The sequence below is a fragment of the Sardina pilchardus genome, chromosome 2 (assembly GCF_963854185.1).
Source record: "Sardina pilchardus chromosome 2, fSarPil1.1, whole genome shotgun sequence".
In the NCBI taxonomy this organism is placed as follows: domain Eukaryota; kingdom Metazoa; phylum Chordata; class Actinopteri; order Clupeiformes; family Clupeidae; genus Sardina; species Sardina pilchardus.
The window spans coordinates 32140561-32166908 of NC_084995.1; the positions used below are offsets into that span (position 1 = coordinate 32140561).

Below are 26348 nucleotides of genomic sequence, written 5' to 3' on the forward strand. Positions count from 1 at the left end.
ACTTCACAACAAGTTTGGCGAATTAATATTCAAGTGTAATACGGTCAAAAACAATGGAACTACTTCATAGCCGTGCGGTTATTCAAAGTTAATGCACACCCTTAAGCCCAATTCACACCAAAGATTCCCGACGCGACGAGACTGAGTTGCAGCGGTGTGAATTAGAAGTTGCACGCAGTTGCAAGCAGTCGCAAGCCGTCGCAGAGCATTAAACACGTTGAGTCGCAGTCGCAAGGTTTTAGAACGTCGCAGCTCGTCTCGTCGGGACGCTTTGGTCTGAACCCTACTTTATAGAACGCAGAACAATGGGGAACTCAACCGAGCAGTGGAATAAGTAAGGGATAACGGCCGACGAGGTGACCGGTTCGATGGAAATAATGGCTAGGTGGAGGTCTAGAACTCCGGCGACGTGCGAAGCACGGAGACGGAGTTACCTCCGCCGTGCCATTATTTCCATCGAACCGGTCGACCTCGAAGGCCGTTATCCCGCTTATCTCCCGTTTGTATTCATAACCTGTATATTTAGAACATAGTTGTATTCCACCGTTGCGTCCGTTAACATCGCTAAAACTGTCTTGACTGTGGGACTACTTTCCGCCACATATCAACTTTCTACTTGCAGGACAAAACTGCCGTTACTAGTTCTAAATGGATGGTTGCTATGGCCAAAAGCCAGTCGTTAGTTCTAAATGGCTGGTTGCTACGGCCAAAAGCCAGTCGTTAGTTCTATCTCTGCCGTTGTCAAGCGGGCATTTCCCAGGATTCTGATTAACTTTAACTTTGAAAGATCGCTACTTTTATAGCCTACATGGCATCCAACTAGCTACAATCCACCTCCGTCATATGCTACAATGTTACTATGGTTCTGCACGTCTGTATTTCAGCTTGGATGCAACGTGACAGTTCATTTAAACTTCGCAACGAGTTTGGCGAATTAATATTCAAGTGTGATACGGGAACTACTTCGAAGGTAGCAGGTTATACGAAGTTAATGGCCACCCCATCAGCCAATCAGAGAAGAGAATTCCATTGTTGAGGGAGATAAGTACGGGATAATGGACGACACGCCGTGCGGTTATTCAAAGTTAATGCACGTTCTAGACGGTGATACGGCCCGACGCGAAGCGGAGGGACGTTCCGTCTAGAAAAGTGCATTAACTTTGAATAACCGCACGGCGTGAAGTCCATTATCCCGCTTATTCCACTGTTGCCACTTGGGTTGTGTTCGTTTACGGTGCTAATTTAAATGTTTTAATCGCTAGAACTGTATTGTTTGTAGAACTACTTTTCCCAGACACATTTCAGCTAATTTCTCAAACTGTGGTTACTAGTTCTAAATGGATAGTTGCTATGGCCAAAAGCCAGTCGTTAGTTCTAATCTCCCGTTGTCAAGCTGGCATATCCCAAGATTCTGATGAACGTTAACTTTGAAAGATTGCTATTTTTCTTAGCCTACTGCTACCTAACTAGCTAAATGACACCTCTGTCATATGCTAAACGTTACTATGATCTGAACGTCTGTATTTTGCAGTTTGTATGTAACGTGACAGTGCATTTAAACTTCACAACAAGTTTGGCGAATTAATATTCAAGTGTAATACGGCCAACAAATTGGAACTACTTCATAGCCGTGCGTATATCTAAAGTTAATGCACACCCTTCTAGAACGCAGGACAATGGGGAACTCATCCGAGCAGTGGAATAAAGGAAAATAATGCACGTTCGAAGTGGTAAGGACCCGACGCCGCACGTTCCAGTTCGAACGTGCATTATAACGCACGGCGCGTCGTTGATTATCCCTTACCTTACTGGCAGGAAGGCTAAACTTATTGTTACTGTTCATTTTGGTGTGCTTCTAGGACTACCGTTAGATTATTAGCCGATGGCCTACAAGATTGGCTAATTTTATAACGTAGGCCTAGGCTAGACCTACTTTCATTTGTCAATATAGCCTACTACTTAGGCTACTATTTGTCGACTGAGAGAATGGCCTAGGGCTAGGCCTACTTATCTCACTTTATGAACAACTAAAAAGAAAGCAGCGTCATTTTAACAGTTTCATGGGTGTCATCATAAGCATTTGTGCTGTTTTTTACGGATATTCACGCAGGCTCTATCTTTCAGGCCCAATACTTACCTGAGATTTACCAGAGCGTGGTGTCGATAGAAGGGCATAGCGAAGACGTTTCCCGCGCCTATGATGGGGTTATGACCTCCTAGACTGTAAAACATAGGTTATGACTCATGACAATTAGGCAAGATAATTAGTAGGCCAAAGTAATTCCGCCTCTTTGTGCTAGCTAGTATTACTTAATATAAACGTAAGCCACTGTCTCGTGGGGTGATCAATGTGATCAAGGGAGTGTTATGAAACAAAATTAACACTTCTGAAGAAAGCCTTCAAGCGGTCTCTTCTACAACCAGTTCGCAAGGTTCTTCTCATGTCCATTGTCTAATGGCCGTGTGTGGTGGTGACAGGTGAGTTACACAAACTGGCAGGGGCGCCGCCAGGGGGGGAAAGGTTAGGACGATTCTAAGGGCCCAGCACTGACAGGGGGCCCTTTGAGGGCTATCAATAATAATTTAATAGTATTGTCATGTGTAGGATTTTTGAATAAATGTTTCATTTGATCTGTTTAAATAAGGAAATTATACATGGTTTTACAAGTCAACTACTATTTTCACTGTAGGAACATAATCTAAAGCGATTTCAAACACCCCTATTGTGGACTGTACCATTTTCAACCACCGTGGCGCTAGAACGGAGATAGAAAACGACTTCAGCAGTGTCAACATTGAGTGACAAAACGCTAGGTAAATTCCTCCAGTAGTAGGCTAAATTCGTTTTGCTGCTGCTGGTATCTTGCTAGCAGACGTCTAGCTCGTTGAAAATCATGTCATCAAGTCATTACGACCGGCATTTATTAACGTTTTTACCCCCCACCCCCATGCAAACGCAAGCAGAAGCAGAGAGCTAAGAGGGAGAAAAAAAGTCACTCGGTTTTTCCTAAAGAAAGGTAATTCACTGACACTGGATGCCATGACACAACACACTAGCTTGCTAGCTGATAAAAGAGATGATTTCGTTTAGGCTAAACCTATATCAAAACAACCATTTTCAGTAGCCTAGGCTAAGAAGTGCAGTGTTATTTTATTTAAACACTCCACGTTCATTGCCATGGGAGAACAGATGAATGTAATGTGTAATTTACAGTAGTCTGTAACTGGATGAACTTGAGCAATAAACTAGGCTATTGTACTAGGCTATGCAAGATAAAATATTAGCCTACACGACTGCTGGTGCTAAGAACTGGTTTCTTAACTAATGAGGTGCCCTCAAGATACACACTAGATTCATCCTCAGGAATAGGACCCCAGCCCTCATATCAACCCAAATCCCAATTGAAGGAGGATGTGAGCAATACAATACAATAATTAACTAGCCTAGTTATTCATCATGGCAAACATTTGATCACATACAGTAAGTCAATAAAGACAACAATTGGAATACATGATTGACACCCTGATGAGGTTTGCTGGAGAGCTCTGAAGTATCCCCAATGTGCATACATAATGTTATAAATCCATATAAAGTGATGCATGCAAGTTCTCTCAACACATGAACATTTGGCTTGAAAGAACTGCATAGTGGCCTAACAATATTTGCTCATAAAAGAAAATCGATATATTCCATAATATATACCATGGCATTTTCATTTTAAGGCAACAGTCTATTCAGTGTGATTCAGACAGTTGTGCATTTTTTTATTAATAAAAATAATAATTATATATATAATGGGGAGAACATGTATTTTGATAGGCTACCATGCTAAAGTTGCCTAAAAAGAGGAATATAAAATCATCATTTGACAATTGATCTTAATGCCTTAATAAAAAAAAATGAGTAAAAATCAAACCGCTAAGGACACCAATTTTCTTTGTGATTGAAGAATGTAAATAAATAAATGTTCTTCCTTAAATCCTAGGGGGAAGGAAGTATTTGACCCCTATGTTAAATTCCCATAGGAGCCAGCTTTAAAAATAAACTCCTTTTTTTTAATTAAGGCATTAAGATCAATTGTCAAATGATGTTTTTATATTCCTCTTTTTAGGCAACTTTAGCATGGTATCAAATACATGTTCTCCCCATTTTTTATATATATATATATATATATATATATTACTTAATTAGGCTAATATATATATATATATATATATATATATATATTTTTTTTTTAGGGGGAGGGGGGGCCCTAAATCGAAATCTTTCATGGGGCCCAGAATTTCTGGCGGCGCCCCTGCAAACTGGTCTAGCGAAATGAGTCAGCCTACTCTGAGGTATTTTGAGGTGTTACTTAGTTGGCAGTGTGGTTAGGTTTGGTATGGTATTAATTTATTTGAAATAGTTTAATCAAAGCTTAGCCTACAGTAGGCCTAACTAGGCAAAAGCAATGTGCTAATTTTAGAGAATGGGCAAGATAGATAAGAAGACCTAAACCACAAACACTCAGGACTGGACTCAGTGCTTCCACATGCCATACAATAGCTTCAATTCACACATCGGGTTACTGTTATATCGAAACAACCAGTTGCATTTCATGTAGGTAAATAGCAGGAACAGTAAAAAGCAGGAACAGTGTGGCCATAATGCAGCTTTGTCAGTGTGTTCTATGCTAGATGGCCACTGGGTGTCATACTTGTGCTGTTTGAAGAACACGAATGTCTTGAAGATGAAGCGTTTTTCATGCTGTCTTCAGACGGGGATTCATCTTAACCCATTCTTACATCCATAGCTGGAAATAAAGTTGCCTAGTCATGCTCTGCCACACAGGAAATATATGATAGTGTCTCATTCACAACAATCTACTTATTAACATTTGTTGGCAACTTAGAGGAAGTGAAGGTGTGTCTGTCTCTGTGTTGCTGCTGGGACTGGGGAGACATGGGAAGTCATTCCTTCTGCATGTTTCAGGTACACAGGCATGGTGCGATGCAGTGTGGTTTGCTTAAAGTCTGGCAGCCACTCTGCAGAGGTACCTGGGGCTTTGTTGTATTCCATCCAGGAAGGTGAGATGCTTTAGCAGCGGGAGGAATAAGTTTAGTTCCTGTCTTTGTCTTCGTGCCAGATGGAAGTCTGCCATTTTAGTGGGTAGTTTGTTTCTAGGAAACGTTCTGTGTTGAGCAAAGCAACACATCCTGTTATTTGGGCCACAAATGAATGTCATCTGTACTTTAACTTATTAAATTTCAGTAGTGTATGATTTGTTTGAATTCCAGACTCAAAGTAAAACTTGGCTTTAACTTGAATATTGGCCCCTTTGGATGCAACTCAGTAGTGACAGGAATTGTACTTGAAGCCTCTTATTTTCAAATGAAAGTGAGTGAAAAGACGGTCTGACTTTTGAAGCAGTGCAATTGGGAAACCATTAAATAACCTCTCTGACCTGTTAGATGAGGTACATTTCTCCATGAGGAGTAGACCTCTGGAGTTGTAAGATATTTATCATATTCAAACCAGCCTTTAGTCTAGAATGTGATATGAAAATTATGGTCAGTATAATGTTTCACTCACTAGTGGCCCCTTTAGGGGTTAATGACCTTATTAATTTAACTTTGATGTAGCAAATCTACATATTCAATAAGTCTATCTATAGTTGAAAAGGTCAGAGTTTTAAATTATAATGAATGGATTAAAGAGTAAGAGAGAACTGTCGAGTAGAGTTTGGAAAACCAAACCATTTTAAGGCTCGATATGAGTTTGTTATTTCAGTAATGGCACTTCATAACCTGCTACTTAGATAAGACTGTGGGTCAGATAGGGTAAATAAAACAAAACAGGTCTCAAGCCTCATTGTAAATATCATTGATAGAAAAAAGATAAAGTATTAAATCTATCACTTAGATTTCTTTCTTTAGAATGTTTGTTTCATTGTCTTGTTAAAGGTACTCTATGCAAAATGTTCCCCTTTACAAAGACAATTTAATGGTAAATTAACTTGTAATAGGTGAATCGTTAACCTAGCATAGCTATACAGCATGTAGTGAGTCCCTACCGAGAAACCCAATGATGCAACTTCCAAGAGCGGCGCCCCGTCAAATCTAGCAAGAATCAGGAAACATTACGTTGGCCGCGTTCCCCAGATTCGTTAAGAAGCTCTTACAGTATGTGCTAAGAACTTCTTAGGAGCATTCTTAGAACGTTCTTAGCACTCCTAGAAGTTCTTAGCACGACCGAATATGGGAAACCCGGCCCTTGTCAGTAGAGACAGCTTTGGAGATTGTTTTTGCCTGCTGTTAATCCTTCACTTTCTCAACAAAAGCATTGGCATCGTGTACAGGGGGGATAAACAGTGAGAAGTTTGCTATTTATAATAGTAACATATAAATACATTGTGACTCTAGAAGGAGCTCTATAGTCACCAAAAATACCGAATCCTCCATGGTGTACCTTTAATGTAGAAAATAGAAAAACTATTTCACCATTTCTTGTCTAAGAGATTGAGTAAAATAACTGTTGTATTACCGGGCATTTTGGAACATGTAATATGCACATGTGTATTATTTGTAATGCATACAAATATTTTAGCAAAAGGAATAATTCACAAATTTGTTTCCTAAACATATTGTTAGCTAATGATGTTCTCTCTTGTTTCTGTTATCAGCACCGTAAAGGAACTGTAAATTGATGGCTGATTCACACCCCTCTTTTTATTCAATTTTGACACAAAGAGGAAAGAGACTGTTCACAAAGACAGTTTCCTGGTAAAACAAATGCATTCTTCTGTAAACAAAGGTTTGAATGTAATTGTTAGCTCAATTTAAAAAAAAAAAAAAACACTGCCTGCCATCAAATTAGCACATTCATTGGGTTTGTGCAAAAGCAGTGGCCATTTTCAAACTGAGTATGAGTACTTACATTTTTGTATTTTCCAAAACCGAGTACTGATATTTCTACCAAAATAGCTATTAGACTAGCATAGCAGTGTGGCCATTGAGTAAAGTGGTGATTCTCACACAACATGTCTTGCATCTGCCTGTTGCTTATAACTTACAGTTTAAGTGAATTGTGCTGGAGCATGTAATGATCCAACTACGGTCTGGAGCTGAGGCAGGAAAGGGTAACATAAATCTTAGTGAAATTTTGGTTCATTTTGTAGTGTTCCCCAACTAGCACAAAGTGCAGAGCAACACCAACATACCAGCCACGTTCAAGAACACTCAGCATAGTGTATGCCACTTGCATACTGTAGGTCAGATGAGCCATAGTTTAAACAGAGAACCATTTGTATGAGGGTATTATAGGCTGCGTAGATTCAATGCAGACACATGCATCTAGCTATTTCTATATTTTTGAAGTGCAGGACTGAAATAAGCGTATAGCGAATAGGCTACATGAAAGCTTAGCGGCAGTTTCTTAAGACCAGTGAAGGTGGTACTATGATTTAGGAGAAATTGTGTAGTTAAGTGATATCGGTTGGTGGGGTTGGTGAATTTTAGTACGAGTATATGAGCTCAGTATCAGCCCGCATCCTTAGTCTGTGGCTCAGCGCACGGCATTTGACAGTCCTCTATGGACCTGTTTGGTTTTACTGTAACATGTTGAATTGGTGTCAGAGTGTGGGGGGCAGTGTGGCAGCACATTCCTTCCTAAAAGGAGATATAGCCAAGGTAGTTAACGTTTTGATGACTGGATCTTATAATGTAAGCTGTAAATCAATGTAAATCAGGCTTATTGGCCAAGTATACTTACGTATGCAAGGAATTTGGTCTCTGCATTTATCCCTTCAGTGAATTGGTGAACATACACAGCACACAGTGAGGTGAAGCACACACTAACCCAGAGCAGTGAGCTGCCTTCATACAGCGGCACACAGGGAGCAGTGAGGGGTTAGGTGCCTTGCTCAAGGGCACCTCAGGCTTGGGGGTGGGTATGGGAGAACAGTGCTCAACCACTTCTCCACCCACATTTTTCCGACTGGCAACCCTTCAGTTACTAGCCTGAAGCCCTAACCAATAGGCCCCACACAGTAACAATAACACAGTTTTAAAGTTTTTCTCCTTATCTTTTGTTTTCTTTCACACCAAAAGATCCAGAACTGACAATTTGCAATTTATTATCAAGCATATTTTAATTAGAAGTAGGTCTTTGCTCCAGCAGTGTGGAAATACTGTATTATTTCAAATAGAATCCCAAATACTGTAGATGCCTGTCTGTTTACCAGTGTTGTGTGGGTTGCCTGAAATTGATCTTTTGAGTTATTAATCTCCTAAAACCTGCCAGATCGTCTTTTTAAGCTAGTGTTATGGTGCAGATTGTGCACGCTAAAGTTCTGATTAGATGGCATTAAATAAAGACTGCACTCAGTGAAAGAGTTCCAAATTGTTTAAACTTTTTTTGATATGGACTACAGTGTAGGCCTATGCTATATCATACATTGTTCAATTCATCCCATTTTGTTTCAGATTTACACATTAGACAAAATATTTCATCTTGTCATGACAAGGATAGGTCAATGATAAGCCTATACTTTGTATTACGCTGGCAACAAAATAAAAGTGTGTGTGGGGGGGGGGGGGGGGGGGGGGGGGGGGGGGGTTGCCCCCAGATCCCCTTACCTTCCTACGACTAACTGCTGTAAAAAACATTCTGGGGAAACACTGGTGGGTAGTCTTTACTTTATGTGCAATGCAACCTTTTTCGCCACAAAATGGCAACACAAGGCTACTCATTACTAGTTAATTGGCCTGGTACTTGGTTCCTGATTGTGTTTGGCAGTGTGATTAGATCTAGTTGATTTTGGAAAAGTGGCTGAATAGCAGCTAACTTACTTCTTAAATTATGTTAACTCAAAGAGTAATAGCAAACACTACAAATACTGTATGAAAATAATAAATTAATATAATGTTACACTGATTGAGAAAAACTACTTTTGTTCAGATGTTCACTCCACTCAATTTAACATCTGAACTATACAAATCTAAGAATTGTCAATGACCAGTTGCCATGAAACATTTTTTTTTAAATCTTTCAACGGATGTAGATTAAACAAAAGCCATCAGTAATTATATTTCAAGAAGATTTAATTTTTAGACCTCGTGAAACAAAGTGCTTACCTGATTAATTAAATTAATTATTATTATCTTAATTATTATGACAATGCAAAGGACTGAATCACAGCTGTCTGACGAGAGGTGTGATTCATCATTGCACTGAAGTTAAAAATATATGATGTTGGCGCATGCATTTGTTGTCCAAATAGATCACAACTTCTGCTGCTTGAAGGTTCCAGTTCTGACATGCTGACACTAGCATACTGTAGTCTTAACATAGCAATAGTCTCTCTGATCTGTGACATGCTAAAGCGATTCACTGTTTGTGTCACTTCAGGCCAATAGGTTTGGCAAGTCTGTCCATGCTACAATTGGTCTCTTGGCTACTTCACTGCCAATTGTTTCTCTAATGTGGTTTCATGGTTCAATATTGCAGGACAGCCGGATTCACACTATGCCTGCAGAAAAATAAGAACAGCTGATGACAACAATCTAACTTCCATGTTACGGGCAATTTGATGTGCGAAGGCATCACAAGGTAGGTGGATTTTTTGCATCTCAAACCATGCAGTTGGTGTTAAATGTAAGGAATATAAATCCAGGCAAATTCCGGGTAGGTTTTACATAGACTGATGCACACTATACGCTTGCAGAAAAACAACAACAGCTGATCATAACAATTTAATTTCAATGTCACGGGCAATTTGATGAGCGGATGCACCATAAGGTAGGTGGACTCAGAACCATGCAGTTGGTGTTAAATGCAAGGTAGGTAAATCTAGGTGAGTGAATCATTCTAATTGCAGGCAGGTTTTCTTTTTTCAAAACCTTTTATTGGTAAACATTCAGTTTTTTGTGCAATAAAGATAGGCTTAATACACTGTGATAGAGCCCGGGGGGGTGTTTTCTATAGTGCTTTTACCTCAATTGACCCTCGGACACGTCTTCCAATGTGAAACCTTATCTTTCAGTGTGATGTACTCTTATTGGCATACCTGCTGCACTCTTGGCTCAACGTTTGTCCACAAAGTAATTTTTAAGTGCATCTCCAATCGGTTTTATGTGAATAATCTATGCTCACAAATCATTAAATCAAGTATGCCTGCAATTGATAGCACTGTAATACCAACAGTTGGACAAAATCAATTCCGGAATTAACAGTTACGGCTCAAACTATTTTTCAAGTCATCTCAGAAGACCCCAGATCCATTACTCCAGATAGGTAAAAAAAAAGATAGGACTTCCAGTTATGGCGTGGACCTAAGAAGTCACAGAACCCATGTGCTCTGGCAATTTCTTCTTTATATATATAAATCCGTTTGTTCAAAGACGTGAGTAAGTGAGGACGATTGATAAAAGTCCAAGTTATACACAAAAAAAGCCCAGATACTGTAGGTTTGTAAGGGAAACATTTGTGTTGCAGGAGGCAACACAAGATGTCTTCTCTTAACATTCAGAGCATTACCCCATGCGAACCACTATCTCCTTGAAAGGCAATTACCACCGAAAAGTTCACACATTTGTTTCTGTCAGTTTGTAGAGAATGCTGGAGTAAACCTTTTAGATTCCATCTCTATAATGAAATTTACACCAGAAAAAAAAGAGACACGTATAAAGCACTATGCATCCATGCATGCATGTTTACATTTGCATTCCTTGTTTCTTTTGATGGGTAAATTTGCATACGGCTGCTTTAAGCATGTAATATTTAATTTAACTTATTCCCAGTGCTGTGCGGTGCGGTGCTGTGCTGTGCTGTGCTGTGCGGTGCTGTGCGGTGCTGTGCGGTGCGGTGTGCTTTGCTGTGCTGTAATGATGGGTGGTGCATAAGAACACTTAACTACAGGCCTCGCATGTCTTACCTCTACATCTCAAGACTCCAGTGATGGATTTACTCATTAAGATTTGCAACCAGCTAAAAAGCATCATGCTCATCTTCATCCCTCATCATTTATTTAGGGACATTGACTGGGCATTGAGCTGAATGACAGGAATGCCTTGAGCAATCATAAAGGTGAATGATGCACACATCATATTTAAATCAACAAAACAAGAAAACAATTAAGAAAAATAGATTACAATATGTTTGGGGTAAAATAATGACAACAAAAGCAAATGAAATGGCCAAGAGAAATGTAAACAAAGCATCTGCTATGCCCCCAGTATAATTCAAGTAGGAACAGCTAAAAGAAACACTGTGTGACAGGTGATGGGCTACTAGAGGAGCATGGCATAACATCTAACCATTGATGCATACTGGTTCAGTTTCAATACGTCTTAAATTGTGTTGCAGTCGTCTGAGCCAGAGTGAAGCACACACTTCTACTGGCATTTAATTTAGGGTATTTTAGCTCTATTCCTGGAGGTATACTGCTTTTAGATTAGATTAGATTAGATTAGATTGGATTCGATTTTATTGTCACTGTGCACATCCAAGTACAGGGACAACAAAAATTAAGTTTGTGTCTGACCAGAAGAGCAAAAAAGCAGAACAGTGCAATGTGATGCACAGTATAAGCAGGTGGTGCATAAACAGTATAAGATATATACAGCAGTGCCATGCAATGCTTGAAGTGGGAAAAAATAAGTGCAGGAACTCTAATTTTCCGACATTTGACATTTGTGCTGTGAAAAAAAATCAAGTCTTTAGGATGTGTTGGTTCAAAAACTATTTTAATTTATTCATTCTTTCAAGCAATAACATATACTGAAAAACCATTAAAACAACATGATCCTGAGTAGTGTGATAGCCTACTTGTAGGCCTAACAATAGACTGGGCTAAAGGCCCTAGAACCTTAAAGAAACCTTTGGGCTAAAGGCCCAGATGAAGGAAACTGTGATAGGCTGTAGCCTACTTGTTACATTGATTTAATTAACACTAACTGGCCAAGAACAGAGACTCCAGGTCAAAAGTCAGAACGAGAGAGTAAGTGTGACTGTAAGTGTTTTTTCTATTGCTATTTTGGGTCCTGAAATGGCATATCAAGCATCTGCCATGGCTATATTTGATGTGATTTCAAAAAAGGATTTCTCGTGATTACCGTTAATTATACAGAGACATTCTATACGCTATTGGAATCAGTAGGATCTCCTGTTTATTTTGATAGATAGTTTGCCATAGGGCAGTTACGAAATCGTGAGATATTTCACAGAGAAGAATGTACGGGTATGACGCAGAACTGAATGTGACATTAATTTTTGTATGTAGCTGTAATTTTCAACTTCAATTATCTCGCAAACCGTTCATCATACAAACTAGGTCAGGTTTTGCAGGTTCATATGATATGCCTGTTATTTCTGTGCGACAAAAAAATCTCGTGCAGCAATAGGTCCGAGAAGAATGGGTGCGATTGCGGCCGCATGGTGCGTCTCTCGAAGAAGGCAGGTCGGCCGGCGTTCCGCTGCGTTCTGGCCCACTTCAAGCACTGGTGCCGTGTAGACAGTAGTAAACATTTAAGAAGGTGGCGTATTTGCAGTGATATAAATGAATATATGAATATCTGCAGTGTATTAGCAGTAATCTTAAAAGAGTAGAAAAGATATGGGTATGCAGTATGGACAATGTACTGTATGAACAACATATATGCAGTGTATTACCAGTAATACATTATAAGAAAAACAGAATAAATGTTGATCTTTATGAACCGAATGCTATGATACTGATAATGGATTGGAATGTTTTACCAGTTTCCATCAGCTTGGGCCTCCATTCAGAAGTTCAAATATTATGTTTAAAGAGGAACTATGCAGGTTTGGCGATTTCTTCACTGTTTACTCGTTTTAAGCTTGCAGGTTGCTCTGCAGAGCTTCCTCTACAGCTTTACGGGTATATTTTACCACACTCGTCAATTGGTCCATCTGGCTTCTCATGAGCATGATCGCAAGGCTGCGAAACGTTCTGTTGGCCGGTGGCACAAACTTGCAAGCGTGTTTTTTCCGCTCACCGGCACAAGGGGGAAGCGAGACAGCCATCATTTTACCCGGAATAAGTCAACTAACCATTCCAATGACTCGGAAGCTGATCAGTTAAGATAATTAAGCCAAATAGCATAGTGTACCTTTAAGATATGTTAGCTAAAAGAGTGCACTATTAGTGTAGCACTACAGTTATGAGGTCAGCAGCATCTCCACAGCTTTAGAGAAAAAGCTGTTTTCAGCTGATTGGTCCATGCCACTGTGACCTTAAGCCTGCCAGATGGAAGAGTGTTGACCAGGTGGTAGCCAGGGGTCTTTAATGGTGTTTTCTGCCCACTTGTGAAGACGGGTGTGTAAACGTCACTCAGGTTTGGGAGTGGGGAGCCGACGATCTCTCTGAGCCCTCTTCACCTCTCGCTGTACTGCAGGTCCTTACTCTCTCCTCCTGCATCGTGGCCGGAGAACCAGACTGTTCAGCAGCATATTAGGATGCTCTCTGTTGCACAGCGGTAAAGGTTGGATAAAAGTTCCTGGAGGATTTTGTTGTGTTTCAGAGTTCTTAAAAAAAGGCGCTGCTGGGCCTTCTTCCCCAAACTTGCTGCATTCTATGTCAAGTCTGCTGAAATATTGACTCCTAGATATTTGAAAGTGACAACGTCTCAACGCTCAACGTCTTCCTCATCAATGTGTAGTCCAGTATGTTGTGTCTATCTGGACTTACTGAAGTCTGTGATAGCCTGCTGGCAGAACAGAGGATATCTGAATGCATGCACCGGGGCTGCATTCTGCCGTCTCTGCTTGGGTGATTTACATGGTATAGTGCCGTCTTCTCTTGCCTTGATTATTGTGGGATCCCTGTATAGAAGCCCCTGTTGTTGTTGCACCATAAAGACTCCGTCTGAGCCATTCATCAACCCTACATTTATGTCCTACCAAACGGAACTAAACAAGTTGTACTGTAACGTAGGCTATTTTCTCTTCATTGTGTGTGTGTGTGTGTGTGTGTGTGTGTGTGTGTGTGTGTGTGTGTGTGTGTGTGTGTGTGTGTGTGTGTGTGTGTGTGTGTGCGTGTGCGTGTGCGTGTATGTGCGTGTATGTGCCTATAGGTTGTGTGTGGGAGGAAGGGGGAGAGAGAGAGCTACAGAAGGCCTGTCACCAGCAGCCTGCAGATTGTAGATAGCTTGGAGGTTATACAACCTCAACACTGACTGCATAGTGTGTTATGCATTTGCAATATGCAATTTCCTCGGTGTGCAGACCCTATTCATTTCAGTGATTTGGACTTTCAATATTAGCAGAACTTATCACAATTGTTTATCACATAGCCAGTTGGCCCACCCAGGCCTCACCACTGATTTAGTTTTGTGACTGACAGCTGACCTCTTGGGCACTGGACTCATGATGGCAGTTTTCAGACAGGTTGGAGCTATGGCCTGTTGTAGTGACTGATTAAAGAGTCTTGTAAAGACTGTTGCCACTCTTAAAGCAAATACTGTAGGTTGTGCTGTTTTTAACACATCTCTTTATCCAGATAGGGACAACACAGTTTTGTTATTAGTTTTAACAGTGCACTCTGTGGGCCAGATGTACTAATGTTTTTGCGCCGATTTCAGGCGTGTTTGATTCGCAACGTGCACGCAAAAACCAGGCGAGGTATGTACAAACAGGCGCACTGAGGGAAAAGCGCTGACTGTCTGATCTTTTCTGTGTCATGAATCTTATCACAGACATAGTGAAGAGAAGCAGGAGATGGGGAGCATGTCCAAATTACCAACACATCTTAGAAATAGGCCCAAAAAAACTGTCAATATTTGTAAGTGACCAAACAAATGATAAAAAATAAACAAGCCCAAAGTGGCTTATAATAAGCAGATTTGGCAACTATGTCTTTTGCATCTTTGGACATCAGATTCAAATCATTTTATATCAGTTTATATAATTCCTTAAAGGAACTATATTAAACTATGTTATTTCCTTAATTAAGACGAGTTGATACATACCTCTCACGTTTCAATGCGTGCACTCACTGGCCCTGGCGCGCGGCGCAACTTTGATAGCACTTAGCTAGCCCAGTTCATTCATTAGGATCCAAACAGAGAAAATTTAGAAGCGACCAAATACTTCCATGTTTACCCTATTAAAGAGGAACTATGCAGGACTGGCGATTTCATCTCTGGTTTCGGTTTTGTTTTTCGTTTTCGCTCGTTTTATGCTTGCATATTTCTCTGCAGAGCTTCCCCGACACCTTTAGTGTGTATATTTATACATATATAGGCTATATATAAATATATAAATTGCAAGCGTGGTTCTTTTTGTTCCTTACGTGTCTCAGACTTCCAGATGTAAACAAGGAACGATCGTCTCCTGCAGAAACTGCAAGGTTGCAATAGCGGATAGGGACACTGTGGGCGGGAGGAAATGTTACTGTTTTCGACGAAACTGGTCAGTCAAGCAAAACAACGATTTCTGAGCGATTTTATGACTATGAAAAAGTTGCATAGGGTCTCTTTAAAATACAGTTACACGAGTAGTCACACGACCAAGTATGGTGAGACAAAATAAAACGTGGTGCATTTATAAGCAGGTAAAAGGGATAACTATATTGTGTGGCGGAATAACATTTGGAGCACTTAGACTCTGCGCAGTAATATCCTCACTCCAAGGTGAAACTGAAAGTGCAAGAGTGAGGATATTACTACTTAGTTAAGGGAATAACATAGCTTAATATGAAAAAACGGTGAAGTGTTCCTTTAAGTAAAGCTGGATTCACTTGTCTTGAATAGCTTAGGTAGATTTTGGGTTGTTATGGTGCGCCACCCTATTTGAAATAATATGTATATATAATATATATCCACACACACTGTACACATGCATGCACATGTACACATATTTATACACAAGCAATATTTATGTTTGTGGTGACATTCTGCGTGATCTACCAATAGTCATATATTTGCACTGCTCTGTTAAATGCTCATATGCATGCATAGCTTATCTGACTGCCAGACTGTTCTGCTCTGTTCAGACATGGCTGATATCTTAGAAGAAAGGCCTCTGCTAAAGTGAAGCCATCTGCCTATACATTTGCAATCACTCCGACCAAGCCTGAATGTGAACATAGCACTAAGTATGTGCTTACAAAAAGACTGTCTCATTTGACATTATTATTTCTATACAAATCTCAGCGTGTAAATACGGTTATTTTGTTACTATTGGGAAATTTAGGCTGTTGGAACTGGCCACTTCGAGAAACCTGTGCTAAGCTAGCGGTGGGTGTGTCAGACAGAGTAACTACACGCAGTCGCACGGAGATGAGAGGAGTATATACTAAAGTTAATAAGTCCCAAATGGTTGCTGTGTTCCTTTAAAGGAAAGGTATTATAGAATCCAGAAGCCATAAAGTAATTTTATGTCCCGACAGCTACAAAAATTGTATCAATTTACCAAAACAGGAACAAATGCACATCAATAAGGGGGGGACCCACCTGTGGTGGGTATACTACTGATAATAATCGAGATTGCTAGTGGCAACAATTACAAAGCACCCAATGATTTAATATCCATTTCAAACAATTGCTGATTTCATAAAAGGGGTATTTCATATTTCACTTGGAACCTATTAATTGCCACTTGCGGCAGGATTGGATAGTGGAGTATTTGTAATTCAATATGTTGATTCTGAGTTTCTAATAGAACTGTCTTGTACACTATTTCCAATCATGTTAGTGGTGCCTTGTGCCTCAAGGCAGATATGTTTTCATTATTGTTTTGTTTTGCCGAACAGCCCAAAAGTAGCAGTGTTGAGAGGACCGGTTCAGGGCTCCAGATCCAAACCGATGAGCAGAATTGAAATGCAGACAGTGATAGGGATGACGAACAAGATCATTAAAATGCTGTTCAGGCTGCAGCTGAGAGGCTGTGATATGAGCTCTGTTTGGTTGTGCTTTTTATTATTTTGTGCTCGCCAGCATTGACCTGTTCACATTTCAACTTACATGTCACAGGCTCATGCTTACCTGAACACCAGTGTCAGAAAAGAGCATTACCACTTGTAGTATTGAAAGTGATTGTACATTAAGAAGTTTGGAAAACTGTGCTGTTTGATATTTGCATAGAATATCAGAGGTGATCAGATAGATGATGTCCAAAAATAGAAATGCATTTGGTTGGTTTATGTTGAACGGTTTTGTTGCTAGGTTTCAGAAGAATGGTATCCGAAGGGGGATGGGGAGCATGGCCTTGTCCGAGGTAATTCAGTCATTGTTATGGTAATCACTTTCCCCTGTGTACCCTTGATGCCTGTAATCCGCTGCCATGTATGTGAAGCAGTGAAAGAGTTAATTCAAAGGCTGAGGTGAACTTTTAACCCTCACAGCCCATTGATCTACCCAAATTGCTGAATCATTTTTTTTTCTCCAGCTGCTACACATACTCTTAGACTGCTGTTTTGTGTTGTGTTGTGTTGTGTTGTTTTCGTGATGTTTTGTGATGTGCTATGCGACGAGGGGGAAATCTACAAGGAGCCGTGACATTTAAGAAGTAAACACAGACCCGTCCGCTGTCATTTGATGAGTCTAGATAAATATTTACCATGGATACCCAGTCTGCATAATAATCATTCTGTCTGACACGGAAAACGGTTTCCCATAATGCTTGATGAAACCACATGGCCATTTTTCTTTCGACTGATTAATGAATCATGCTTAATTAAACAACCTTTCTTAAGAGCTAAGCATGAACTACCTGTGGCATCTTCTAAATCTGAAAGCATGGAATCGCCAATAGCAGGCAGAGTTACTGATGCAAAGCCACCGAGAATCCTGTATTGAATGAGATACCTCCCCCTTTCTCCACTCACAGACACATAAGCAAGGCAGCAGGCGCTCGGCAGTGGGATGGATTCTGACTACTAAAGAGCAGAAAACGGAGGAGGGGGGGCAGCTGGTGGAGAGCTAGCTCGCAGCTCGCAAAAAGAGAGGGAAAAGGCGTCAGGCGGCAGAGTATAAATCTGTATACTGAACTGGGTGGAGAGGCTTGCGTGGCTTTAAACCAAGCTTCTGTGTCCAGACAGCAGCAGCAGCAGTGAGTCTGACTGAAGAACAAATTGGACTGCCGGCGCTTTCGGACCTCACTGTGGAACCGGCGGCAGAACAAGGAAAGTAGAAATCCCATAGACGCGACAGATCCCTGGCTGTCACACACAGAGGTGGGTTGGTGGGAGGTCTATGACCCTTCATTTTCATCTGGGGAGAAGCGAAGCCACAGGAGAGGGGGTTGGGAGAGAAGGGAGACAAGAAGCGGCGCAGGAGAGAAAAGCAGGAGGTGGCAGGAGGCGCGACATTAAGACACACGCTCCTTTTTCTTCCATTCTTTTCACCATTCACAAATCCATCTCATAGCATTCCCCCGGCAATGTAGAGGAGCTCTTGCCGAGTGGAGGAGGAAGGGTCCCATTGACCGTTGAAGGGTTAGCTCCTCTCTCCAGGCAAAAGGGAGCCTTTCCATTGCAGCTCCCATCTCCGTATATTTCATTCAGCTGCTTCTTTTTGCTCTGTGTCTTTCCTCTACATCTGTTATTTTCCCCTCTGTTTGAGGGTTTTTTTTTTTTCATTGTTCGGCACACAGCACAGAATTCTTAGGGCTTTCCCCTGTGCTTTTTTGTGTCTTGCGAAAAGTGGGTGTATCAGGAGCTGTCATTGTGTTCAGTTCCGCTAGAAAAGACAGCTGAGCATGGGGAAGAATAGAAGAGGAGTCTGAAAAGCAAGAAAGGAGGGACCCCGGGACTACGTGAACAGCTGACATCCCTGCACAAGCCCACTGCGATGAAAGGGGAATCTTGGAAAACAGCTGTCAAACAATTCCCAGGTAGAGCTTTAGTATTCTTTTAATGTTCTCTTTCTTCTCACAGTCGTCAAACATTGCCAAGCAGCGGAACGGCTCTGCCTTGGAGGACAGTTACTTGGTTCGTACTGTTCTGTTGCTAAGCAAAGTCTTTAACCAAAGTCCTGCTGGTTGTGAGGATCGATGACAGCCATGAAGGGAGACTCGGAGGAAAGCATTGAGAGCATCAGGCCCTCCAACCTGCAAGCCTTTGCCAACACCTCCACCCTGCATGGCATGAGCCACATCTTTGCCTATGGGCATATGACTTTCCGCCGCTTCCTGTGGTCTCTGTCGTTCATTGGCTCACTTGGCTTGCTGCTCCTGGTGTGCATGGACCGCGTGCAGTACTACTTTGAGTACCCCCACGTCACCAAGCTGGACGAGGTGGCGGCGCCCAACCTCACCTTCCCGGCTGTCACCTTCTGCAACCTCAACGAGTTCCGCTTCTCCAGGATCACCCGGAATGACCTCTACCACGTAGGCGAGCTGCTGGCGCTCCTCAACGAGAACTATCAGATCGCCAACCCGCACCTGGCCGAGCCCGAGGTGCTGGAAGCCCTGAAGGACAAGGCGAACTTTGCCAACTTCAAGCCCAAGCAGTTCAACATGACTGACTTCTACAACCGCACGGGCCATGACATCAACGAAATGCTTCTACAGTGCACTTACCGGGGAGAGGAGTGCTTCCCCGTGAACTTCTCTACTGTAAGTGTGCTTTCTAGTTTGCATTCTTTTTTCAGTGCTGGTGTGAGTTCTTTAGCTACAGTTTATTTAGCTTTTGGGACTAATAGATTCTTTGGGAGAGATTGGCAAATTGATTAAGTTGTGGTAATCTAATTGAAAAGTCTACTTTGGATTCCCCTGTGTAAAATGTTCCTTGGTCTAAGCTTGTATGAAGGGCCCCACAAGTTTGCCTGAAGAATAGCTATTTTGTAATCCTTGCTGCAAATGCTCAGAGGGTTAAGGCATTTTGTGCTGCCGAGTCTTAATGCAATCAAGGGAGACAAACTGCATTTGCCAGGCTGTTAGGACATGTGTGAGGGTGATGTGTGAACACACAAAGGAGGTGGGGTGAAATTCCCCTGTAGTGACGTTCAGGGCTTATGGCTAAGTTGACTTGACATCAGTATTGTGATATTCATTTTTGTTTTGGCTATTTTTGTCATGGCGCATGTGTTGTCTTTCAAGAATGGACTGTGCTGTTTTATTTTCCCAGAGAAATGTCATTTTAATAGCAAACCTACAATTAGTGTCTGGATTGTCATGGAGGTGGTTTTCTAGCTTTTTCTTGTTTCAGTTTTTATTTTTGTCTCGCAGTTTGTGAATGTCTCTCCTCAAAGTGATACACCACACCTTAGTGGGGAATTTAGCTCTGTAGAAATGGGTTGACATTGCTACACTTTTAGATAAAACATGCTCTACCCTGGACAGCACCTCAGGTATAGCTGCCCTTAGATTACACACTGTAGTTGATTAACATCACATATTCTAATTACCTGCAAATATGAAATTCTATTAGCCTGGTGCTGTGTGATGTGACTGGCTGTTGAACATCTGAAAGTCTATGTAACTCAGAATGTCTCTCACACAGGGACCTTTGGCAGGTAATCACTGATGGAATTCAGCCTTAAAAAGACTGCCAATTAACTTGAGCAGATCTGTGATATGTTCAGGTTGGCAGAGGCCTATGTTGTCTGGTGTTAACAGTACAAATGAAAGTGAAAGCAGCAGGCTGAAAATTCCCTTCCTGATGCTAGAAGTTCGTCATCACTGTACTTCACATCATCTGTGCACGACACACCGTACACTCCACATTGCTTCCACACACAGGAAGTGTGTCTTCTGGAATAGTTTCTGAAATTATTACAGACAGAGAGTGGGTGTGTGAGAGAGAGAGAGAGAGAGAAGCTTTTTTGAGAGCTTATGGGATGTCAACCGAGCATGCCATTCCTATAATGAGGCGTTGGCTTAGGTTTTTGTTAAAGGAAAATGCATCAGAATAGCAGCTGGAATCATATGATTGGATGCTGAGATGTTATTATGTGTCATTTTGGAAAATGAAGACATACAGGTAGGGGTAGTGCTGACATGAGCGCAGGTGTCTGAGTGCTCATTCTAGTGGTATTGTCTGTGGCACTATTAGAGATGCATTAGAGGAGGCACTAGTCTGTGAGAGAAATGTCCAACCTGTGGGAGAATCTTGATAGTTAAAGTATGAAGTATTATCTGGTTATGTACAGTAAGTAAGTAGCCAGGAAAATTCAGGAAATTATTCTTCATGCTCAACATGGTATTCTTTATCAAGTGCAAACAAAGATGTTTTATTCAGATTAAGGTTGGAATAAAATGTGTTGTATAAATGGTGCTACAGGCAGGTGAACTAAATATACCAGGAGAATGAACTTAGTGACCTTATTTGCAGTCTAACTGAATTACAAAACCACTTTCATCTCTCTGCATCTGGACACCTGAACAGATACATCCTCACAGGGTCAGGTAGACATGATAAAGCACAGACCCATGGAGCCTTGTCTCACCCAATGACCACTCTGTCAGGGGTCAAACTTCACAGAGTTTCATTTTCTGTCATTGCTGATTGGAGAGGCCCCTGCTGCAGCTGAATTGATGGTCCATAGCCACCTGAAGGTCAGAAGCCCAACTCCCTAAGGAGCCTTGCTGCGCTGTAAATTGATTTAGATAAAATAGTATGTCAGACACTTTTAATGTCCGTGCTGATTTGAGACCGCCGTTTCTGTATATTACTCTAGTGTACACTGCTGATTCACACAAAGTGGAGTAAGTGGTTGAAATGGAACCGGTGGTTTTGTCACTGGCTGAGTTAAATGATGTCAAGCACCAGTAGGTTACCAGTAGGTTACCAGTATCTCTCCATACCACATAAGATTTCTGTTTAAAAGCACTGTGGGCCAGATGTACGATTGATCAAGATCAAGATGAAGAGCAATAGTTCTACTCAAACTAGGCTTACTTGTGCACGTAGGCTATGGAAGATTTATCAAATGTAACAAGTAGGAAAGTTTAAGTGGATGGCGTGAAAGTGAAAGTAGACGTTGGAAAGGCCACCGAAAGGTTGCCTTTGATGTAGTACAAAGACTCAAAACTGGTGGTCTAATTAGCGATTTTGTTGTCTTTGAATGATTCTCTTATCGATGCATTTAACTGCAAACCGCATTTAACGCCTGTTTTACAAGGCGGAAATATTTAGGCGCAAAATAGACGTGTGCTTTCACGGGCAGTTTTAGTACATACAGAGGAATAGATAATTAGGCGCATTTTACGCATCTCCTCCCATCTTTTTACACGAATCTCCTACTATCATCTGACACTCCCATAAATCCATATGCATGAGACGGAAAAGTGCAATTTGCCATTCTCAGCTCCCGCGCCTTTACCTCATTGCGGCTTGTTAGTACATACTGGCCATCTTTTTATACGCACCTTGCGAAACAAATACGCCTGAAGTGGGCGCAAAAGCGTTAGCACATCTGCCCCTGTGTGTATTGCCTGCACCATGTGCATCCACAGCTCCTGAACAATAACAGAATGTTGGAATCTGAATGAGAGAGAACGGATGCAGAGAGCAATCGGTGTATCCACTTCCCTCTGCTGTGTGCCATTCCTTATTCATAACAAAACAGTGTTTCTTTATCTTCCTGTTGTGAGAAATGGTCTGAGAAACTGGAGTGGTGAGCGGGTCAATAATCTCAGGATCAATATAACATGAACTCTTAGATTGACACGAACTCTTAGATTGTTCTATGGATCGAGCCAGTGAGACATCAGTCAAAAATGTAACATGTCTGGAATTGGATTGACTAATGTTCTATGTCCAAAGCTATAATATAGTTACAGCATATATTCTACAGTATGTTCAAGCATGTTTCAACAACACACGTGTGTGCTGTGCTAGAGGTGGGCCGTGCTATTTTGTGTTAGATTAGATGTCAGTTTAAGCTGATGGCTTAGTCTAACATGGCAAACTGCTGAATTCACGTTAACTTGTGCCTATGTTGGCACTGGTGCAGCCCATCCGTCTTATGCCAGACTCTGTTATAATTTCAATTTACGGTGTATGGCTCCTCTGTTTGCAATTCTCCAATAGTGTTTGAGCAGATGTTCCTCCCATTTCCACTTACGTAAAGGATATATTCAGTGGTTTTATTTAGTTGTCGTATCGTAGACAGTTATTCTCAAAGTTCATTCTACCACTCACACATTTTAAATTAACACAGAATCATTATTGCAAAAGAAATGAAAAGAAATAGAGTTTTTGAATTGTTACAGAACTTTTAATCCCTGACTGAATTCCATAAGCTTTTTCAAATGGATTCTCTGAAAAAGCTTACAGTACAACTCACAGGTCATTGGACAGGTATTGCAGTAGTGATGTAGTTTCAACAAACTGAACCCATAGTTCTCTTCTCTTTCAGTTTTGGTATATCATTGACTTGAAGTTTTGGAAATAGTGTAGGGGTGTTTTCTGGGCTAGTTGTAGCATTGTCTTAGTTTCAGACAGGTATAGTATTATTCTTTTCAACCTATGCAGCTACACAGATTGGCTAACATTACAGTTATAATTGCAGCTAGGGGCTGTGGCATGAGGATTCAAACAGACTCAAACCTTATCTAAAATGCACAAAAGTATGACATCAAACATGGCTCGTTCCTTTCTTCTCATATCTTCAAGGTCACTGTTCCGTATCTAAGGCACAGAGAGAAATCTCTGGTTAGATTATAGTTAAAAATATAAAGGTGTACCAAACATGTGTTTGGGATGGAGATTAGAAAACATTTTTACACCACACAATCTTGCATTGGACATACCTCTCTGAAATTTTGACCAGGTTGGAATTTTCTCAACTGTTAGTACACCTTTTACACTGTTCCACGACAATAAAGATCCTAGCTGAGTACCAATTAATTTATTCTGTTTGTATACATGTAATTGCTTATTGTTGAATTAAGGTTATGCTAATGTGGATGTTTTACAATAGACATCATTTCATGTTCCTTATTGACTTTTTTGTCTGTTCGAAATGATGTCACTTTGTTTGTGGAATCCAGAATCATATTGTTGAGTCGCTTGCTTTGCTTGTCGACAGGAACATTGTCAAAGGAAAAATTGTTGCATAGTTTCAAAGCACCCTCAACTGTTCAATAGCTGTCACGTTTACCTTTTTAGCTAAAGATGGAGATCGCTTCATTTACACGTTGGTTGCTGGGCAACTGGGCTTGTGGCTTTCAAAAGCAAATCATTCATGGGTAATTGCTATTGTTGTCTGAGATGACAAACAGCTGCTAGGTCATTAAGCTGGTGAATGTAGACACTTCAGTGTATTGACATGAATGCGCTGTCTGCACTGTCACAATTGCCTTGGTGAGCAATTGAACTTCAGCCACATGGTTTCAGAGTGGGCCGATGTCGTGGCGTACTCGGTAATGCCCTCAGTGTTCCGTTTGTGTTGCGAGGGTACGTGTGTATGCTGACCGGGGACTGAATGGAGGTGCTGAGGTGCTACGCACCATTATGCATTCCAGTGCACACACACCCCTCTGGCTTGTCACCGTCTGGCAAGATTTCACTGCTGCACAGTGAACAAGCCTCTTGCTCAGTGCGGCATGTTAAAAAAATAAAAAAAAACATCTCCCACACTTTCAGTGCCTCACGTACACCTAGTGGTGCTCCGTCCCTTTTAGTTATCTCATGGATAATATCCATGAGATAACATACATTCATAAAGTCGATCCATTGGCACACTGTGGTGCTGTTTGAGCCAGTATCTTTTTATTTTTTAGGTCTACTAGCAAAATAAATATAGGTTCTGCACCTCCATAAGTGATGAGGCTGTACGGTTGTTAAGCTTTATTGAAAAATAGACATGGTTGGTATCAGGCTTCATAAACCACTTTGTGAGGAATTAGAATAGGGGGTTTTGTTAGTGTCAAAGCAACCATACAGAACAGTATAGGGATAGGCAGTAAAGCAGCATACTGTATATAATCAGTATAGTAGTGGAAGACTATGATCAGGGTTGTAGTGGAGGCTAAACGCAAGTAAACAGAGTTTATCCACCTCTTATTAGAGTTTATCCACCTCTCAAAAAAAGTGTATTCACCAATGGCAACCTCTAACATTCAAAATGACACTGTATTATCCACATTCACAATATATACATCAACATCAACACTCTAGGAACCATTTAATATCACTGTTATAAACATCCCTTCAACCTCCACCATCATACCTTTTTTAAAAATCCGATACGTCATGGCGCAGTCCACCTTATCGTGATCACAGATGTCATATGTGAATGATGTATATTGTGTGCCTATAAATTGATAGTCATTGTATTGGAATGGAAAGATGTTTAGGTAATTCACTTCATGATGTGAATATAAAATGAGGTATTGGCATTCCTTCCTTCAGCTACGTTATGTCTGCGTTATTGAACTTTTCTTGTCATTCATCACAAATCCTCCAAGCACAGGGGATAATGACTTACTTGTAAAACATGACACAATTTTAGTGGAGTAGCTGTGAAATACCTGAGGGATGTTGTGATCATTTCTTTGATGACTGAATAGGGAAGGATTTATACACATATGAAAATTACAACCGGTTGAGAAAAAAATGAATTGCGATGAAACTACATTGTTGAAAAATTAATAAATACATACTGACTACATGACTTTCATTGTAGAGCTACGCACATCTTTACTGAAGACAGAGATTAGCCTAGAGAAGTGGCCTACCTTGCACAGCTTCTCCTTCCCCCTGTATCTCTCAATGTACACACCCTCCTCAGAATGCACATACAGTATAATCCAAACATTCACTATCGTCCAAGGACTGTTGCCGCTAAATTGCTATTAAATCTGGTTAGCATTATTAGCATGCTGCGCAGATTTGTTCAAAACTGGTATATTCAACCTGACTGCCAAGTTCTTATCATCTTAATTCCGATGTAAATGGAAAAGTCTTTACCCAGACTCAAAGGGGCCTGTCCCAAGGAGAAAAAGTATCACTTAAAAACTTAACTTAAACACACATGGGAGAACTGAACAGTTCAATTAGTAGACTATGATGAGGTAGCCCATCAGCTACTTTGTACGCAATATTTTCTACAATATTTCCTTTTGAATAGTATCTTAAAATGTGTGAACTGTGTGCCTATAATCAACTTTGACCTTGAGAAAATGAAAAAAGATTGGAAAGGGAAAGAAGGGAAAAAAGGAAAGTTTGGCAACCATTGGCATACACACATGCTACATATAAAGACAGCACAGGTCACACTTCAAGTGTATTGCTCATCAGACCATAGACGGCATTAAAAATACAATTGCTTGTAATTGCACTTAATCTGCACAATTTGCAGCTTGGATCTTATTTAGCATCTTCTGCATGGTGCCACCTGGGGTTCCACTCGTTTTTCTTTCACCTGGAAAATCAATTAGATCTACATGTGAAATATAACAA

The 26348-nt window shown here is 40.8% G+C and overlaps 1 protein-coding gene across 1 annotated transcript in view; it reads left to right on the plus strand.

The window, feature by feature from the left end:
- Window positions 1-18991: 18991 nt before the first annotated feature.
- asic1c (acid-sensing (proton-gated) ion channel 1c) overlaps window positions 18992-26348 on the plus strand; it is a 93878-nt gene continuing 86521 nt past the window's right edge. Inside the window, exon 1 of the mRNA XM_062527274.1 lies at window positions 18992-19555. Within this exon, the coding sequence (XP_062383258.1) occupies window positions 18992-19555 (564 nt within the window). The remainder of the gene's footprint in view (window positions 19556-26348) is intronic.